General features: G+C 46.0%; 1 protein-coding gene across 3 annotated transcripts in view; it reads right to left on the reverse strand.

Moving 5' to 3' along the window:
* The window catches only part of CPEB2 (cytoplasmic polyadenylation element binding protein 2), a gene marked incomplete at its 5' end in the record, with an annotated part of 56849 nt that extends 42223 nt beyond the window's left edge, over positions 1-14626 (reverse strand). The window contains 4 exons of one of the 3 annotated variants that reach the window (XM_084232900.1): positions 1843-1933; positions 10381-10470; positions 11204-11485; positions 13943-14626. In XM_084232900.1, coding sequence (XP_084089026.1) covers positions 1843-1933; positions 10381-10470; positions 11204-11485; positions 13943-14617 — 1138 coding nt within the window. Of the gene's footprint in view, positions 1-1842; positions 2125-10380; positions 10471-11194; positions 11486-13942 lie in introns of those variants that run through there. The other 2 variants (XM_084232899.1, XM_084232901.1) reach the window with 2 other exon arrangements.
* Positions 14627-14926: the final 300 nt, after the last annotated feature.

A 14926-nucleotide genomic window follows, 5' to 3' on the forward strand; every position in this document is an offset into this window, starting at 1 on the left:
AAGCTGTGCAAGTGCAATCTCCCCTTATTCTATGTAGAGGTTTCTCCAAAGTGCTTGCATTGTATTTCCTCCCATAATGAATGTGGAACATAAAATACTCCAACTCAAACCAAAGCGCGGTCACCGTGATGACTCCCCAATTTCCATGGCCAAGGATAATCTTTCTAACCAAAGAATTTTGAATTCACTTGAGATTTTTTTCCTATGATCAACTTCCTCTTAGCCTTACGCTGCTTCCATTTTCTTTTCCAGATTCCTCTCTTGGTTTCCCTCCACTTTTACTACAACACAGCTAGGAGAAAAGAAGAGAAAAGAAAAAAGAGAAACAGAGCCAATTAAGACTGCAGCAGAGAAAGTTTTCTATTAACATCTTCAAATGACCTATGCAGAGAAGACTTGGAGAAAGAACAACGGAGAACTGGTCATTACCCTGCTAATAGTTAATGGCAACTTTATCTGCTATTAGAGTGATAAGAGTTTTCTTTTTAGAGATGCCAAACCGAGAGAAACGTTCATTAACCAGAAAGTGCTGGCTTCTGGTCTCAAACAGGGGATCCAAGACAGATGCCACTGGAACTAGCAGCAAGCCGGTGACAGAGAACAAGACCCCAATGTATCGCTACTCAAAAAACTAGGATGCTTTTGGAAATCTCCTCCCCGCTGCCCCCTCTGAAAAGTATAACTTTCTTTATGAGTCTGTGAGAATTACCACAGTCTCACTACATCAATGATCACTAAAGATCCTCGAGCTTCTCGAGCTCCTGAAAAATAAATTAGAAAGACAAAGATGCTCCTCTACAAGCAAAATTCAGAAACAGAACAAAACGTTTAGGTATCGGGTCAGTACTGCCAACTGAACCGTGAGTCACCACCTTGCTGCCAACACTGAGGTTCTAGAAGTTTTTATACTAAATCTGGCCAGGGAGTTCTTATTTGGCTTTCTAGAATTAAACATGTAGAAAGTTTACAGAGCAATCCATAGTTTCAGTTCAGAGAAAGATCCCGAGCCAGCACCCCCCCGCAGAGCTGCTCCTGACTGCTGGCCACAGGGATGACGCAGGGGCGAGCGTGCTGCTGTCCTAAGCTGCCAAGGTCAGGATAACTTATCCTGATGGTGCACAGATAACTACGACCTCTCAGCACTCAAGGTCACAGTCTGCTGGATTTTCACTGCTAATATAAAAGGCAATGATATATATATATATATACTATATATATAGTATAAAGAAATGTAAAACCTTTACTAGCAGGCGTGTCTAAGTGAAAGCAGGTGTGCTAATGGGCTTTCTGCAGACACATTTAACAATAACACTAACATCCTAAGATCTCTGGGGCTGATTCTTGGTTTCATTTTGCCTCAATTTTTAAGACAGGCTATTCTCTACTTCAGAGAAGCTACTATAAAATGTTCTCTCCCAAACTCTAAGACATGACAACAGGAGGCATATAAAGTAGTTAACCTCAGTAAGTGTAGGTTGTTATTACCCCAAGCTGTGAATGCATGGGCTTCAAGGAGTTTTTAAAAATATTTCCACAGTTGGTAAGAGTTCTAGAAAAGTGACTATGTTATACAATTTTAGATACACATTTTTTACCCTTTGGTTATCCGCCGAATGTCTCTAAACAGTGGCTTTTTCTTAAATTACAAGTCAAGAGAGACAGGTCTACATTTCTCTGTGTAAATCTAAATAATAAGCCACAAAGGAAACAGTATGGAATTTCACAAAAGCAACGGTTGTTATTAACAAGGTAACATAGGTGCTCCTTAAAGCTCATTTTCATATAAATGGTAATAAGCAGACAAACTGGTGGATGACAATTTTTTTTTCTAAAATCACCTACCCTTTAGAGGATCATGCTCTGCTCTCATAATATCAATGAGGGAATTTTCCAGAGAGTGCATATTCAAACTGTCATACATTCGACTTCGATCCTGAAAGAGAAGGAAAAAAAGACTCTATAATCTATGCAATATTTTTAAAAAAAAAAACAATAATGTACCATCCAAATCTCTTTACATAAAACAGAACATCTTATTAATACTATTATTAATCAGCTTGTATCCCAACATAATAGCAATAACTAAGGATCTTATGCATTAGAGGACAACACATATAATACAGATATCTCCAAAATCATATTAAACACAATCTTATTTCATTGGCAGTATTAAAGCAAGACAGTAAAAATATTTTTATTATCATTCTTGACTCACAAAGATTCTAAAAATGCTATATACACAGAAAGCATTTTCAGTTATTTAACTTCTAAAATTTTTGTACATATATTTAGGAAGCTAGAAACTGGCAGTTGAATAAGTATGAGGGGAAAAAGGACTTAATTCTGTCATTGCACCATACTTTAAACATCTACCAAACATGTAAATTATTTGACTCATCCAAAATTTCCCCACAACAATGAATGCAAAAACATACAGTAAAGATTAAAAACATGAAACGCTAGTATCGGAACAAAGATGAACACCCTATAGCTCTCCGAATTCCTTACTACTCATCTTCATTTTTAAATTTAAACCCTTCCTCCTTCCAGCCTCCTGCAAAAAAGGCAGGTGGGTGAGGAGAGGGGAAAGCTGTCTGGTCTGGGCCAGTCCCCACCCCAGCATTCTCAGAACAAGGCTGTGTGTAGTCAGCAGGCTTGCTGACTGACTGTGAAGCCCCCAACTTGCTTACTAGGGAGAATCTGACTCTTGGAACACTCATGAAGTAAATCTTTTTCAGCTTAACACACACTCAAGGTACTTGTATACAGGGAACAATCACAGCAAGCTCTGGCCCACGCCAACCAATTCCTCTGGGAGTCTTTTCCAAAAATATGTCAGTACTAACCCCACCCATGAGAGAGCGCATGGGCGTGAGCGAGCACATGCATTTGTACAAGTGTGGGTAGAGGTGGGAGTGGCAGGCAAGCTATTTTTCACTCTCAGAAAATGATTAGCACAAAAAAAAAAAAAAACAAAAAAAAAGGAAAGAATCAGGAAAGTAGGGAAAAAAGTCTCCACGGAAACCACAATTAGACACTTCTTAATCTGGGTCCATGAGCTTCAACAAAGACCAAAAAGGCTCAGATCATACTGACACTCTGTGTGCACAAGTGCACACCCCTGCCACACAGACACTTTTTTCTGAAGAAAGGTTTGATGGCTTTTATCAGTTTCCAAAAGGGCCCACAATGCAGACAAGATCCAGAATCAGTGTTTTAGAAAGAATAAAAACATAAGCAGCTTTCCTGAAAATACACTGATTTCCTCTACTTTGACGTTTAAATTGTGCTTTTTGAGTTTTTTAAGGCTAGGGATCCAGAATCAGTATTGCAGACTAAGCAAGTTGCTGACAAGGAATTAAAAGTATGAAAATACTGGATGATGAAAAGAAGGCTGGGCCCACAGCTCTCACTCCAGCTCCATCACCAGTCGCTTGCTTTGGCACCCCAACTTATTCTGACTTAAAGATCCCTGAGGTCTACACAGCACAACAGTCAGAAAGGGAGGTTCCCTAGAATAGTGACCCTGATTGGCGAGAGTCTCAGATAATCACTGAGCTAGAAAAGGTTCTCAAACTTGAGGTTCAGAACCCTCGGGAAGGCCTGATAAACACACTCAGACTGCTGAGCCCATCGCAGGGTCTGATTCAGCAGGGGTGTGGTGGGCCCTGGGCTTCTCCCTTCCAACAAGTCAGATGTGGAGGCTGCTGGTCCAGAGACCTCACTTAAGGAAGCACTTAAGTGAGATGAGATGCTTCATCCTGAGTAAGTTACTAAACTTCTTTATACTGGTTCCATTTCGCGAAAATAATTATGCCAGACAACTAGAAATCTGCTTTAAAAATAACCCACTTTAAAATCCTAACCAAAATCCACTTCGTAGACAGAATAAAAATCCAAGTACTGCATAAGAAATGTAAGAAAGCTAGAATAGAGACCAGCAAGTCCCTTGAGTAAGAATGACAGCCACTATCCTTGGCTCATAACTAATTTACTGACTTTCCTCTTTCACTAAACGTCCAAGTTCATAAGGGATAGGGATCTTCTAATTATGGAGGATCACTAGCTCTCAAATGTTTGCTGAATGACTAGTACTTTATATCTCTACCATAAAAACTTTGCAAAAATGTTGAGGTTGAGCTCTGTGAGGATAAAGACTATTGTTTAAGCGGGGTAACTACAAAGAATATTAGGCCGGCTCAGAATCCTCCATGCAACAGGTTCTTCAATGCCATCTGACTAGGCTGAGGTAGGTAGCAGGCATTAATGAGGTCCTGCTTGTGACCTGGATTTCCGACTTTCTTTCATACAATAAAAGACTAAGTGTTACTGTATTCAAAGTTTCAAGATGTATTTAAACAGAATTATAAAAAATGTGAACTATCAGGATAAAATCTGTTCACGAAAAAGGCAAAAAACCTCAGCAGATATGCTTTATTATGCATTTCCTAGGAGTGTATTAGATGTACTTACTATCTTACTTCCCCAACGTTACTGCAGAGTAGAATACATATATAAAGCAAGTATATGCATATGGTTATAGTTCAGGGCTATCTTCCTAGGCAGATATTTTCTGAGCTGAATCAGATTTTGTCCCATCTTCAGTCACCCTATGAACTTACTTTGTGGTGACAATTATCACCACTTTATTTTTGGCCACTCTCTATCTCCATTCCAAGGAGTGTCCCCTCCCCTTGAGGGCACAGTAAAGTTAATGGAGTAATTCTACATACACTGCCAATGGGTCACGGATAATATTTACAGGAAGAAGGGGAAAAATACAAGTAAGAGATGCAATAAATAGCAGTGAGCACTCTTAGATCAACTCTGCAGTTGTTATTCAACAAAGCTGCAGGTATTAACTTTGTCTTCATTACCGACCCAACTGAATGAATTTATACATACACATAAGTGAGATGCCCATGCTGAAGCCCCTTGTCCTCCATTCCATAGCAAGTATTTCCTTGTGAAACAAACTGACTTTAGCAAAGATGACAGCAAAGCCATTTAAACATTTAGCTTAGTTCCACTTTGTAATGCATCAGCTGCATCCCACGTGACTTTTAAAGCACGAAACACCAAATAGTTTTCAGCAGGCAAAGAGCTCATGACATCTCAAAAACTACTCTCTATATTTTAATGGCATCTATAGGTCCATGTGCAAAAATACAGAAAATTCCATGAAGTAAAGCACGGGAATTAAAATAGGAGTTCTGAAAATAGAAACAAACCCAATAATGAAACACTCAAACACTCAAACAAAAATAGGGAAATTTGAAAAAAACTGTATTCATGCAACTGCCATGGTTTTAAAACTACAATGGAAATTCTGGAACAATGATAAGTAACCATAAACACAGCACTACTGGTCAGCATCAACAGCCATGGAAAACCACAGTGATGTAACTTACATTTATAACTAGCTCATGGCTATTTCAGAACGGCTAGGATAGCTCACAAAAATTAAGAAATTCTGTTAACAAAAAGCTTACCCCAATCTGCTGTGAATATGAAAACTACCTGGCAAAGAACCAACTAAGTGGGTTGATTACAAAGTCTGACAACAATGAACAGGCCTGTATCTGAACACTTTGGGAGAGAAACGATTATCTCTTACATCCAGACATTTGTCACAAAGACTTGGAGAAGCGACAGTAAGATCCTAGAAAGATTTTAAAAAATACAGAAAAAGCAAAGCAATGCTAATTGGAGAGAGAATAATCTGAAAAAAAGTTCATAAACTCCGAAAAATAAATAGGCAGGTCAACAACAATATTAAAATCAGAACATCAAACGAGGATGTGGAGAAAAAGGAACTCTCCTGCACTGCTGGTGGGAGTGCAAACTGGTCCAACCACTATGGAGAGCTGTGTGGAGATTTCTTGACCTACTAAAGATAGAGCTTCCATATGATCCAACAACTCCACTCCTAGGTATTTACCCAAAGGACACAGAAACATCAATTCCAAAGAACACCTGCACCCCTATGTTGATAGCAGCACTGTTTACAATAGCTAAGCTTTGGAAACAGCCCAAATGCCCAAAAATAGATGACTGGATCAAGAAGATGTGGTACATATACACCATGGAATATTACTCAGCATTCAAAAAAGATAAACTCATGCATTTTGCAGCAACATGGATGGCGCTGGAAGGGATCATGCTCAGCGAAATAAGCCAGAAAGAAAAAGAAAAATACCGGATGGTCTCACTCATAGCAGGAGTTTAGAAAACCTAAATAAGGGACCAGGAAAAAAGACTAATTGCAATAAAGTAAAAATCAAAATCAACCAGCAATTATAGACCAGAGACACACTACAGTGGGGGGTAGGGGGAGGAGAAGAGGGATTAGGGTCAGAAAAAGGGGGTGGGAATTGTATGGGGAATATAACCAAAATGAAAATGCATACATTATGCAAAAATGAAAAACAATGTAAGAATTATATAAAATAATGTATTAAAAAAAGGAACTCAAACTTAATTAAAAAGAAACTTTTAGGGGATGTTTTAATCTTTGATGACAGTTAAGATCCTATCACAGAAAAACTCATCAAAACATAGAAAATGTTCTATTTCAAAAGAAGTAATCAAAGTACACACTTTTCCTCTTGACAATGAAGTATTCTCCGAAAGGAAAAGTTTTGAGCTGAATTATGGTGCCACCTGGTATCTTCATCTTAAAAAACGATGTTTGAACATGTTTCTGCCTAAGCAGAAAGAGGAACTTCTTGTCATTTGTTTGTGGATAGTTCTCTAATTCTTGCTTAAAAACAAAACAAAGTTGCACTAATATAGTCCTCGAGTTCAGATGCTGCCCACAGGCTCCGGGTTACACAGCTGTGGCGGCGCGCCCGAGTGAGCAGCGGGCGCCCCTTGGCCCCCATGCCCCGCTGCCCTCCTGTCCACCTCAGGCCCCTTCACCCCCTGGACTTTCACCTTCTCCATGCAGAGAACAGCGGAGCCCACAACACAGCCCCAGGGGTCATAAAGAAAAGTCCTTTTACGTGATACGGAGCCCTTGAATTCCTTTGGTATTCCGAACCTCGACAGACTACGACCACAGTGATCCTGAAAAACATGTATTTAGTTTGTAAAAGGCCCCGATGGCTAAAGCTATTCTAGTATCCACAAGGAGTAAAGAAAAACGGAAAGGCAAGTAGAAAATGTTTGGTGTGAGAATGTCTCGCACACAATCAGAGAACGAGACAGGACAAGAAGCAGGAAGAAGAGCCCCCGCGTCTCTCAGAGCTCCACTCCCTCCTCCTCGGTAGGTCTAACCGTGTGGTGAGGACAGATGTCCCAGGAGCTCATCTGGTGTCAGAGCCACAGCCGAAGGAATGCTTTATTAAATGAAAAATCGGTCTTGGCCCCTTACTATAGATTAACTTTTGTGTGAGGTGAGTAAAGACTACCAAATTATAATCCTTTTCTGAGACTGATCCCTGTATTATCATGTATTTACATGTAACAGTTATTTTCTGATCTTCAGTATCTTCAAGTAATTCATGGTAGCTTATGTCACATCCACTCAAGAACTGCAGGCAGAAGAAGTTCCTTGAGACAAAAATCTAGTATGTTGACAATCTCTCAGCTCCAAGCCAGGCCGGCACCCAGCATAGTCTTCACAGCTACTGTTTTAAAGGTGTGACGATGCTGTGTTTACAAAACACTGATGCACCATATGTTAACTGGTAATAACCTCAGCTGCTAGCACACTTGCTCTATGATTTAATATATTCACGAATTAATAAGATACTGTAACCTTAAAGTCTAATTGCAGATTCAATTTCAAGTTAATTTAGAATTCACACTCTTAAGTGTGATTTCTTAGAAGGGTAACTAGTTAATAGTGTTTAAAAGAAAAGTACTTCTTAGCCTTAAGCAATTAACACTGACATTAATATTTATTGTAAGTGTCAGAAATATGCATCACAATTTACACTTGTTCTTAAAAAGTTTTAAATTTAAAGTTTTTCCAGAAAGAGTAGCTTATTTAAAATAAGGAAATGCCAACCTAAAAATTTTTACATACAACTGAAAGAAAAACAATCTACAAAACTATTTCTTTCCATAAACTGCATTACAAGTTCAGCTCTTGGTATCCAGACACAAGAATTAAGATTTCAATTCTAGAATTTTGTTTTTCATATCTATAATGTGAAATCAATTTGAGACTAAACAAAATAAAGTTAGATGTTTTAAAATAACATTTTAAATAAAGTTCGTTAAAATACTATGCATGATAAAAGAATCAGAAATGAAAGTAGCATTCCCACGTATTTATGTGCTTGAGTATTTTCTGTACTTTTAACTTGTCCAAATAGCAAGGACCTACCCAAAAGCTTAACATACCAATAGCAGTTTGTAGCTGTTGCTGTATTTTGAAGAACCTTAACTTCAAATACCTCAACCTTTTATGGAAAGTTAGAAACACGGAACGAATTTTGCATAATAAGCACCCTTAGGGTGCTCCAAGGAAACCTCAACACTACTTTCAGTATCAGCTGGGAGGTCATATACTGTACCTGCCCTGCCCCCAGCAGACCTGTGTACTCAGGGGAGGACAGACTGTGACTGACACAGACCAAAGCTGGCTGGGAAGGCCCCGCATGACCAACTTCAAGGTCCTCCTTTTATAAAGAAACTTTTTCCAGAGAGAGGAAAGCTCCCAACTGTGCCATCCAAAGTCACAAAGAGTCGCTGAGGAAGAGGGACATCATGTTTCACATCTTCTAGCTCTTTCTAGTTCACATTACTTTCCTTTCTTTTTTTCCTCTTTACCACTCTCTTTAACTTCATCACATCCCATATCTGGTTCAAAAGTCCTTATGCCAATGTTTCAGCAGTTTACCAAAAAAGATACTTTAAGCACAAAAATTCTTCTCCCCAACCCCCTAGCGTATGCAATGGGCATAAGCCCAGGGGCTCCCACTGGGATCTAAGTGGAGGCGGGGAGGCCTTTGGTGCGGGTGGCCCTGGCACTCTGCAGGCCCAGCCTGAACGTGTCCCTGTGCTCCGTGCCTCTGTGCGCTCCCTGGCCTCCGCCAGCTAACTGCACACATGCTCCCAAGCACAGGCCCTGGAAGGCAGCCAGTCCATCCTGTGTCTTCGCTGCAGGTACCTCCCTCTCCCACAGGCATCCCCCTTGCTTCTTCCTCACATGCTCTCCCATAATTGTCTTTTCCTCCCTAGAAACATGTCCCTTGCCATCTTCAAAACAATTACTGTAAGTTTCCTCTCTCACCACACCCTCTCCGAGGCATGCTCATGTTCAACTTGAGTAACATAAAGGTGCTGGCATAAACGAGCCAGAGTGGAGGAAAGAGTAAGAAAGAGATGCGTAACCAGTTCATATCAACAAGATGATAAATACAAACTGCGCGCGTGAACTACTTATTTCTAAGGGGAGGTCCAGGGCGTCCTTCCTCGATACATAGGGAGGCCTCGTCTCAAACAACTGCTAGTGGGTCACTGCTAACCTCCAGACTAGAAGGAGATTTACAGAGGTATTATTTATTTACCCAGTCCTTACTCCTAACCACCAGGGAAGGGCCACTGCCAAGGTTGAGGAGCCCCAGACGGGCTCCTCTGCCACGCCCAGTGTGGAGGTGCGTTCGACTCTGCTCTGTGCTAAGGAAGCCTCACGTGTGAGGACTAAGTTTGCTATTTGTCCACTAACAATTCTCATCCTCTGGCACTCAGTCTGCATTCGGTATTAGTCTGCAGAGAGGAGGTTTGTAACCACAAAGTGCTTGAAAAACAATTGATTAAGAGACTCCCAGCTTTCTGACTCAGGGTTTTTCCATAGGAAACTAATCACTTAGAAGAAGCTGATATACGAAAGCAGTAACAAAATTTAGAATAAAGAAATAATACTATTACCATAAAGTTTTAGATGAAGGTGAAGAAAACTAAACGAACATAGCGCTTTTTAAGAAATATATCTCAAGACAAATACAGATTTCATGTTAAAAGTTTACTAAAAGATTCTGCAACATATTAGTGAAATATGAAGTCGGATGTTAAGTAAACATAGGATTTTGTACCTAATTGCAAATAATTCTGGAGGAAGATTGAATCTATTCAGTTTGACTGATGTTTAAAGTTAGGTGCTCTTGAATACTTCATTCTTTTTCCACACGCAAATTTATGATGTTTTGGAAAGATAAAATGATTATGAACTACTTTTGAATTTGGAAAGGAAGCATTTCACATTTAAATAGTTTAAGTCAAGTGACACTTAAAAAATAAATTGCTTTAATGCACTGACATATGTTTAAAGAGGTATCAATGAAAAGTGAATCATAAATAAATCCTGTTCATAATATAAATACTAAACTCCTGGTCAAAATCCTGAAGAACAGCCACTGTGCAGCCTACCTGGTCTATTCTGGAGGCTCCGGCTGCAGTGCACCAACTATCTTGGAGTGAATCTGAGCCCCAAGCTGGCAACTGCAAACTAGATCTCACCTTCAATAGCATAGAAGTTTTCATCAGAAATAAGCAGTTCTCTTTCCCATACCCGCCCCCCCCAAAAAGGAAGAAAACAAAAACAATCAAAGGTCTATCTTGCATCTTTGTTCCACCTTCTATAGGTCTTAGAAAAAAATCTAATTCTAAATAGTCATAAGAAACTTCATTAACCTGTAATCTCAACAAAGTATTAAAAGGCCTGAAAAAATGTCTAGTGATCATAACCGTTAGTCCACTTTTAGACAAAAGGTCACTGAACCAGTGAAGATGAATTTTAATTTGACGTAAAAGGCCCAAATATTCGGGGTCATCACCACAGCTGTACCAAGTATATTCTAATATACATACAGTCCATCAGAATCAGATCTATGCATAATTATGAATACTTTAAAATTTTGTTGTACTGTAGGAAAAACTCATTTTGGGGGTCAATCAAAGAGTATTAAGGCATTCCCCAGGAGTTGCCAATTAAAAGCTTCAATGTGTATTTAAGAAAATACAGCCGATTTTCTACCGGTTGTGAAGCTTATTTGCTACTGGTGCTTAGAGGATTCCTTACAGTCTCATTTTTTCCTACGCAGGTATTTTATCCTTTGATAATTAAATTCTATACCTACAAACTACAACTTTTTTTGAATACACTGATTTTACCACATGCTACCACCACCTAAACTCCTCCTCCTCTGAAAGATTAACATTAGAAACAAAGCCACTTACATACCGTTCTTACCTGCAAGGGTAAGAGTGTATTACTATTGTTGTCTGTTCTGAACACATTGTCTTCAATCCACGATTTGGGAGTCAGTGACGGAGTGGAGCGAGTAAATTTCGGCGGTGCTATGACATTACCAGAAAATGGTTTCTTCAATGGCGATATCTGATTCATAGTTCCTGGCATGCCCATGTTCCCAGTTCTGCGATGATCTCTGCCATGCACTGCTCCCCACGACATGCTTCCACTGCCCCAGCCGCTGCTCTGGTGGTTGCTCCAAGGAGACTGTTTCAGAAGAGGCTGGGGAAAACACAGGGATTTACACTGGAGGCATTTAAGGAGTTTCTAATTCCCATCCATGTTTTAGGCCTGAGCTAAAAATTGACATGACCTTAAAAAAATGAAATACACAGGAGCAACAGAATATACTGTGACTAGTTTACAAAAAGCGATAGGCTTGAGATCTTGCTATTTGGAAACATATTCATGTAGTGCTAGGTGAATTTTCATACTCTTGTCTACTACGAACCATAAGGAATCAAGCAGCTATTTCAGGACAATCACTGAACTAGAACCACGCTGTGACGTTTTTCCCCTTCAGATGAAAAAAAAAAAATTTACTTCTAAATTGAAATTAATTTTGAAGATCCTTGAAGATATCACCTAAATCGTGCTCTTAAAGCTACTACACTCTGCTAGGCAGAGAGATAGCCCAGAATATGGTCTTTACCAATTAAATGTCCCACCCATGGGGAAGTACTTAGACTAAGTTTTCTAGATAACCTGTACCACTGCAAACATGGGTCATGATCACATCTGGCAGTATTCTCTTGCACAAATTAAACAACTTTTCTGGGGGGATAGGAACAGTATAGGAAATGTCTTTTTTTTTTTTTTGCATTGTTCACGCATCTAAAATATTTTATTTCCATTGTTGTATAATTTCTTTAAAGGGTTTTGTTTTTATTCCACTCAATCACCCATGAACTATTAAGCAATTATCTGATGTAACCCATAGGTGGATCCACTCAAGATAAACAACTGGATGCTTTGATGAGCCTGGTAGAGATCTTAATATTATAAGTCTCCAATAAGCTGATTCGTTTTCAAAAGTAAATTATATTCTAATCGAGAACCATGGCAAGAAAAGTCAAGTCATCAAAGAATAGAAAACCCACCAAGAGACTATAATTGTAGGTTTTTTAGAAGGACGACCTGTGAGCCATTACGTTCTCAGTAAGTTTCTATACACTTGAATAGTTCTGTGCTGAGAGCTAACCGAAGAAGTGTGGACATTCGGAGACAAGTCAATAACCTCACACTCCCGACAAACCTGCTGCCTACAAGACAATTAAAGAGAAACACCTGATCTGCACCGCCTGTTTTTTTCAGACGTATTTAAGCGCTGGCATCACCACCAACAGGCGCGTCTCCTATGCTCTCCACACAGCTCAAAACACGCAGGGCTAAGGGGTCAGGGACGCAGTTCTCCATTCTCCAGGGCCTGACTTTCCTCGCTGACACTGTGCCCAGTTCTCCAGTGACCCCAAACGCCACATGACAGCCGCGTGGCCTCTCGTGCTCCCCGCTAGACCGTCTTTTCACAAGAAGCCGCGCACAGTCCACGGGGACCTGTGCCGGGTCCCCCACTAACCTAGACCCTGCAACCCCTAGAGATCAAACCCTGCGACACAAAAGACAGTTGTTGCTCAAGGTGATGCAAATCACAGAGGAGCGGGACATTATTTCAAACCCCCCCCCCCCCCCCCCCGCTTGCATCTGTGCGGCCAAGCTCCCTCTCCTTTCTCGGGGAGACGCCGGCGAGCCCCCCAACTGCTGCTCTGGCCCATACGCGGGCGGCTCCCCGGCCCGGGCAGCGCCGCCGCCCCGCAGACCGGCCTCGGGAACTTGAACTGGTCAACGGAAAAGTTACAGGCGGGGCGGGCGCGGCCACGGTCCAGCCCCGGCCTCTCTCCCACCCCGTGGGCCGGGGCCCCGAGGCGCGATCGCCCCCAAAGCTGCCCGCGCCCCAGCAGAACCCGCGGGCGCTCCTCGGGTCCGGGGCCGCCTCGAGGGCCCCGGGGCGCGCCCCCGACAGCGCCCCTCCCCCCCGCCCCGTAATCCAGACCCGGGTCAGGCCGCCCCTACGCCCCTACGCCCCGCTCCCGGGGAGACACCGCTCCCAGCACCGGGGCGGCCTCCGGGACTCCCGCGACGCCGCTCCCGACACCGGGGGACCCGGCCCGGGGCTGGGGCGCGGGCGCCGTCGGGACCCGCTGGGCGGCGGGTGACAGCGGGCTGGGGGGGCACCCCAGGCCCCCGCCCGCGCGCCCCCTGGACGCCGGCGGGGTCCGGGCTCCCCCCCGCCCCGGGCCTCGCCCCGGCCCAAGTTCGCTGCCCACGGCCCCGCTCCTCCGAGGGGCTCATGGGGGGCTCGAGGAGGGGGTGCCGCGGGCTCGAAGGGCGCTCGGGGACGGGGGTTCGAGGAGAGGGTGCCGAGGGCTCGAGGGGCGCCCGGGCTCGAGGATCGGGGGGCTTAAGGGGGAGTGCCGAGGACTCGGGGCTCGAGGGCGCCCGGGCTCGAAGATCGGGGGGCGCCCGAGCTCGAGGATCGGGGGGCGCCCGGGCTCGAGGATCAGGGGGCTCGAGGGTCGGGGGGCGCCCGGGCTCGAGGGTCGGGGGGCTCGAGGGGGCGCCCGGGCTCGGGGGGCCCGGGGGGCCGGGGGGCCGGGGGCTCGCGGCGGGGCCCGCGCCTACCTGGTGGTGGCCGAGCGCGCTGCGCGGCGGCAGGAAGGCGGCGGCCGCGGGGTGCGGCGGCTGCAGCTGCGGGCTGACGGGCGAGCGGCGGCTGGGCGGCGGCGGCGGCGCGGCGGCGGGCGGCGCGGGGAGGCCGAGCGCGGGCGGCGCGGGCCCCGCGGGCGCCGCGAAGGGGCCGCCGGGGCCGCCCGCGCCGCCGAAGCCGCCGCCGCCCGCCGCGCCGCCGAGCCCCGCGCAGCCGTGCGGCGCGACGGGCGCGAAGCCGGGGAAGAAGGCCGGGCCGGCGGGCGCGGGCAGCCCCGCGTAGAAGCCGCCGTCCGCGTCGGGGCTGGGCAGCGCGGGGCTCCCCGCGGCGGCGGCGGCGGCGGGCGGCCCGGGCGGCGGCGGCGGCGGCTGCTGGGGCGGCGGCGGCGGCGGCGGCGGCGGCTGCGGGGGCGGCGGCGACGCGGCGGGCACCGGCCAGGGCGCGCCGAAGCCGGGCAGCGGCGGCGACGCGGAGCCGCCGCCCCCCGCGCCGCCGGGCGGCCCCGCGCCGCCGCCCGCGCCGCCGCCGCCGCCGGCGCCCGGGAGCGGCAGGTCGGGGCTCTGCAGGCTGCCGAAGGCGCCCGCGCCCAGCGCCCCGCCGGGCAGCAGCGGGCCGGGGCTGCCGAGCAGCGGGCGGTTCGCGGGCTCCATGGCGCCCGGCGCGGGGCTCAGCGGCGGCGGCGGCGCGGGGGCCAGGCCCGCATGGGGCGCGGCCGCGCCGGGGCCGGGGCCGGGGCCGGGGCGCGGGGCGGGCGGCCGGGCGTCCGGGGCGCGGGCGCGGCGCGGCTGGCTGCTCGGCGGCGGCGGCGGCCGCGGACTGAGGGCCCGCGGGGAGGCGGCGCGGCGGCGGCGGGGGGCGGGCGCGGGGGCGGGGAGCGGCGGGCCCGGCGGGGCGTCCGGGGCGGGCGGGGGGCGGGTCGCGCTCGCGCCGGGCCGCGGCGGGGGGGGCGGCTCCGCGGC

This window comes from Talpa europaea (assembly GCF_964194135.1).
Source record: "Talpa europaea genome assembly, chromosome: 5".
In the NCBI taxonomy this organism is placed as follows: domain Eukaryota; kingdom Metazoa; phylum Chordata; class Mammalia; order Eulipotyphla; family Talpidae; genus Talpa; species Talpa europaea.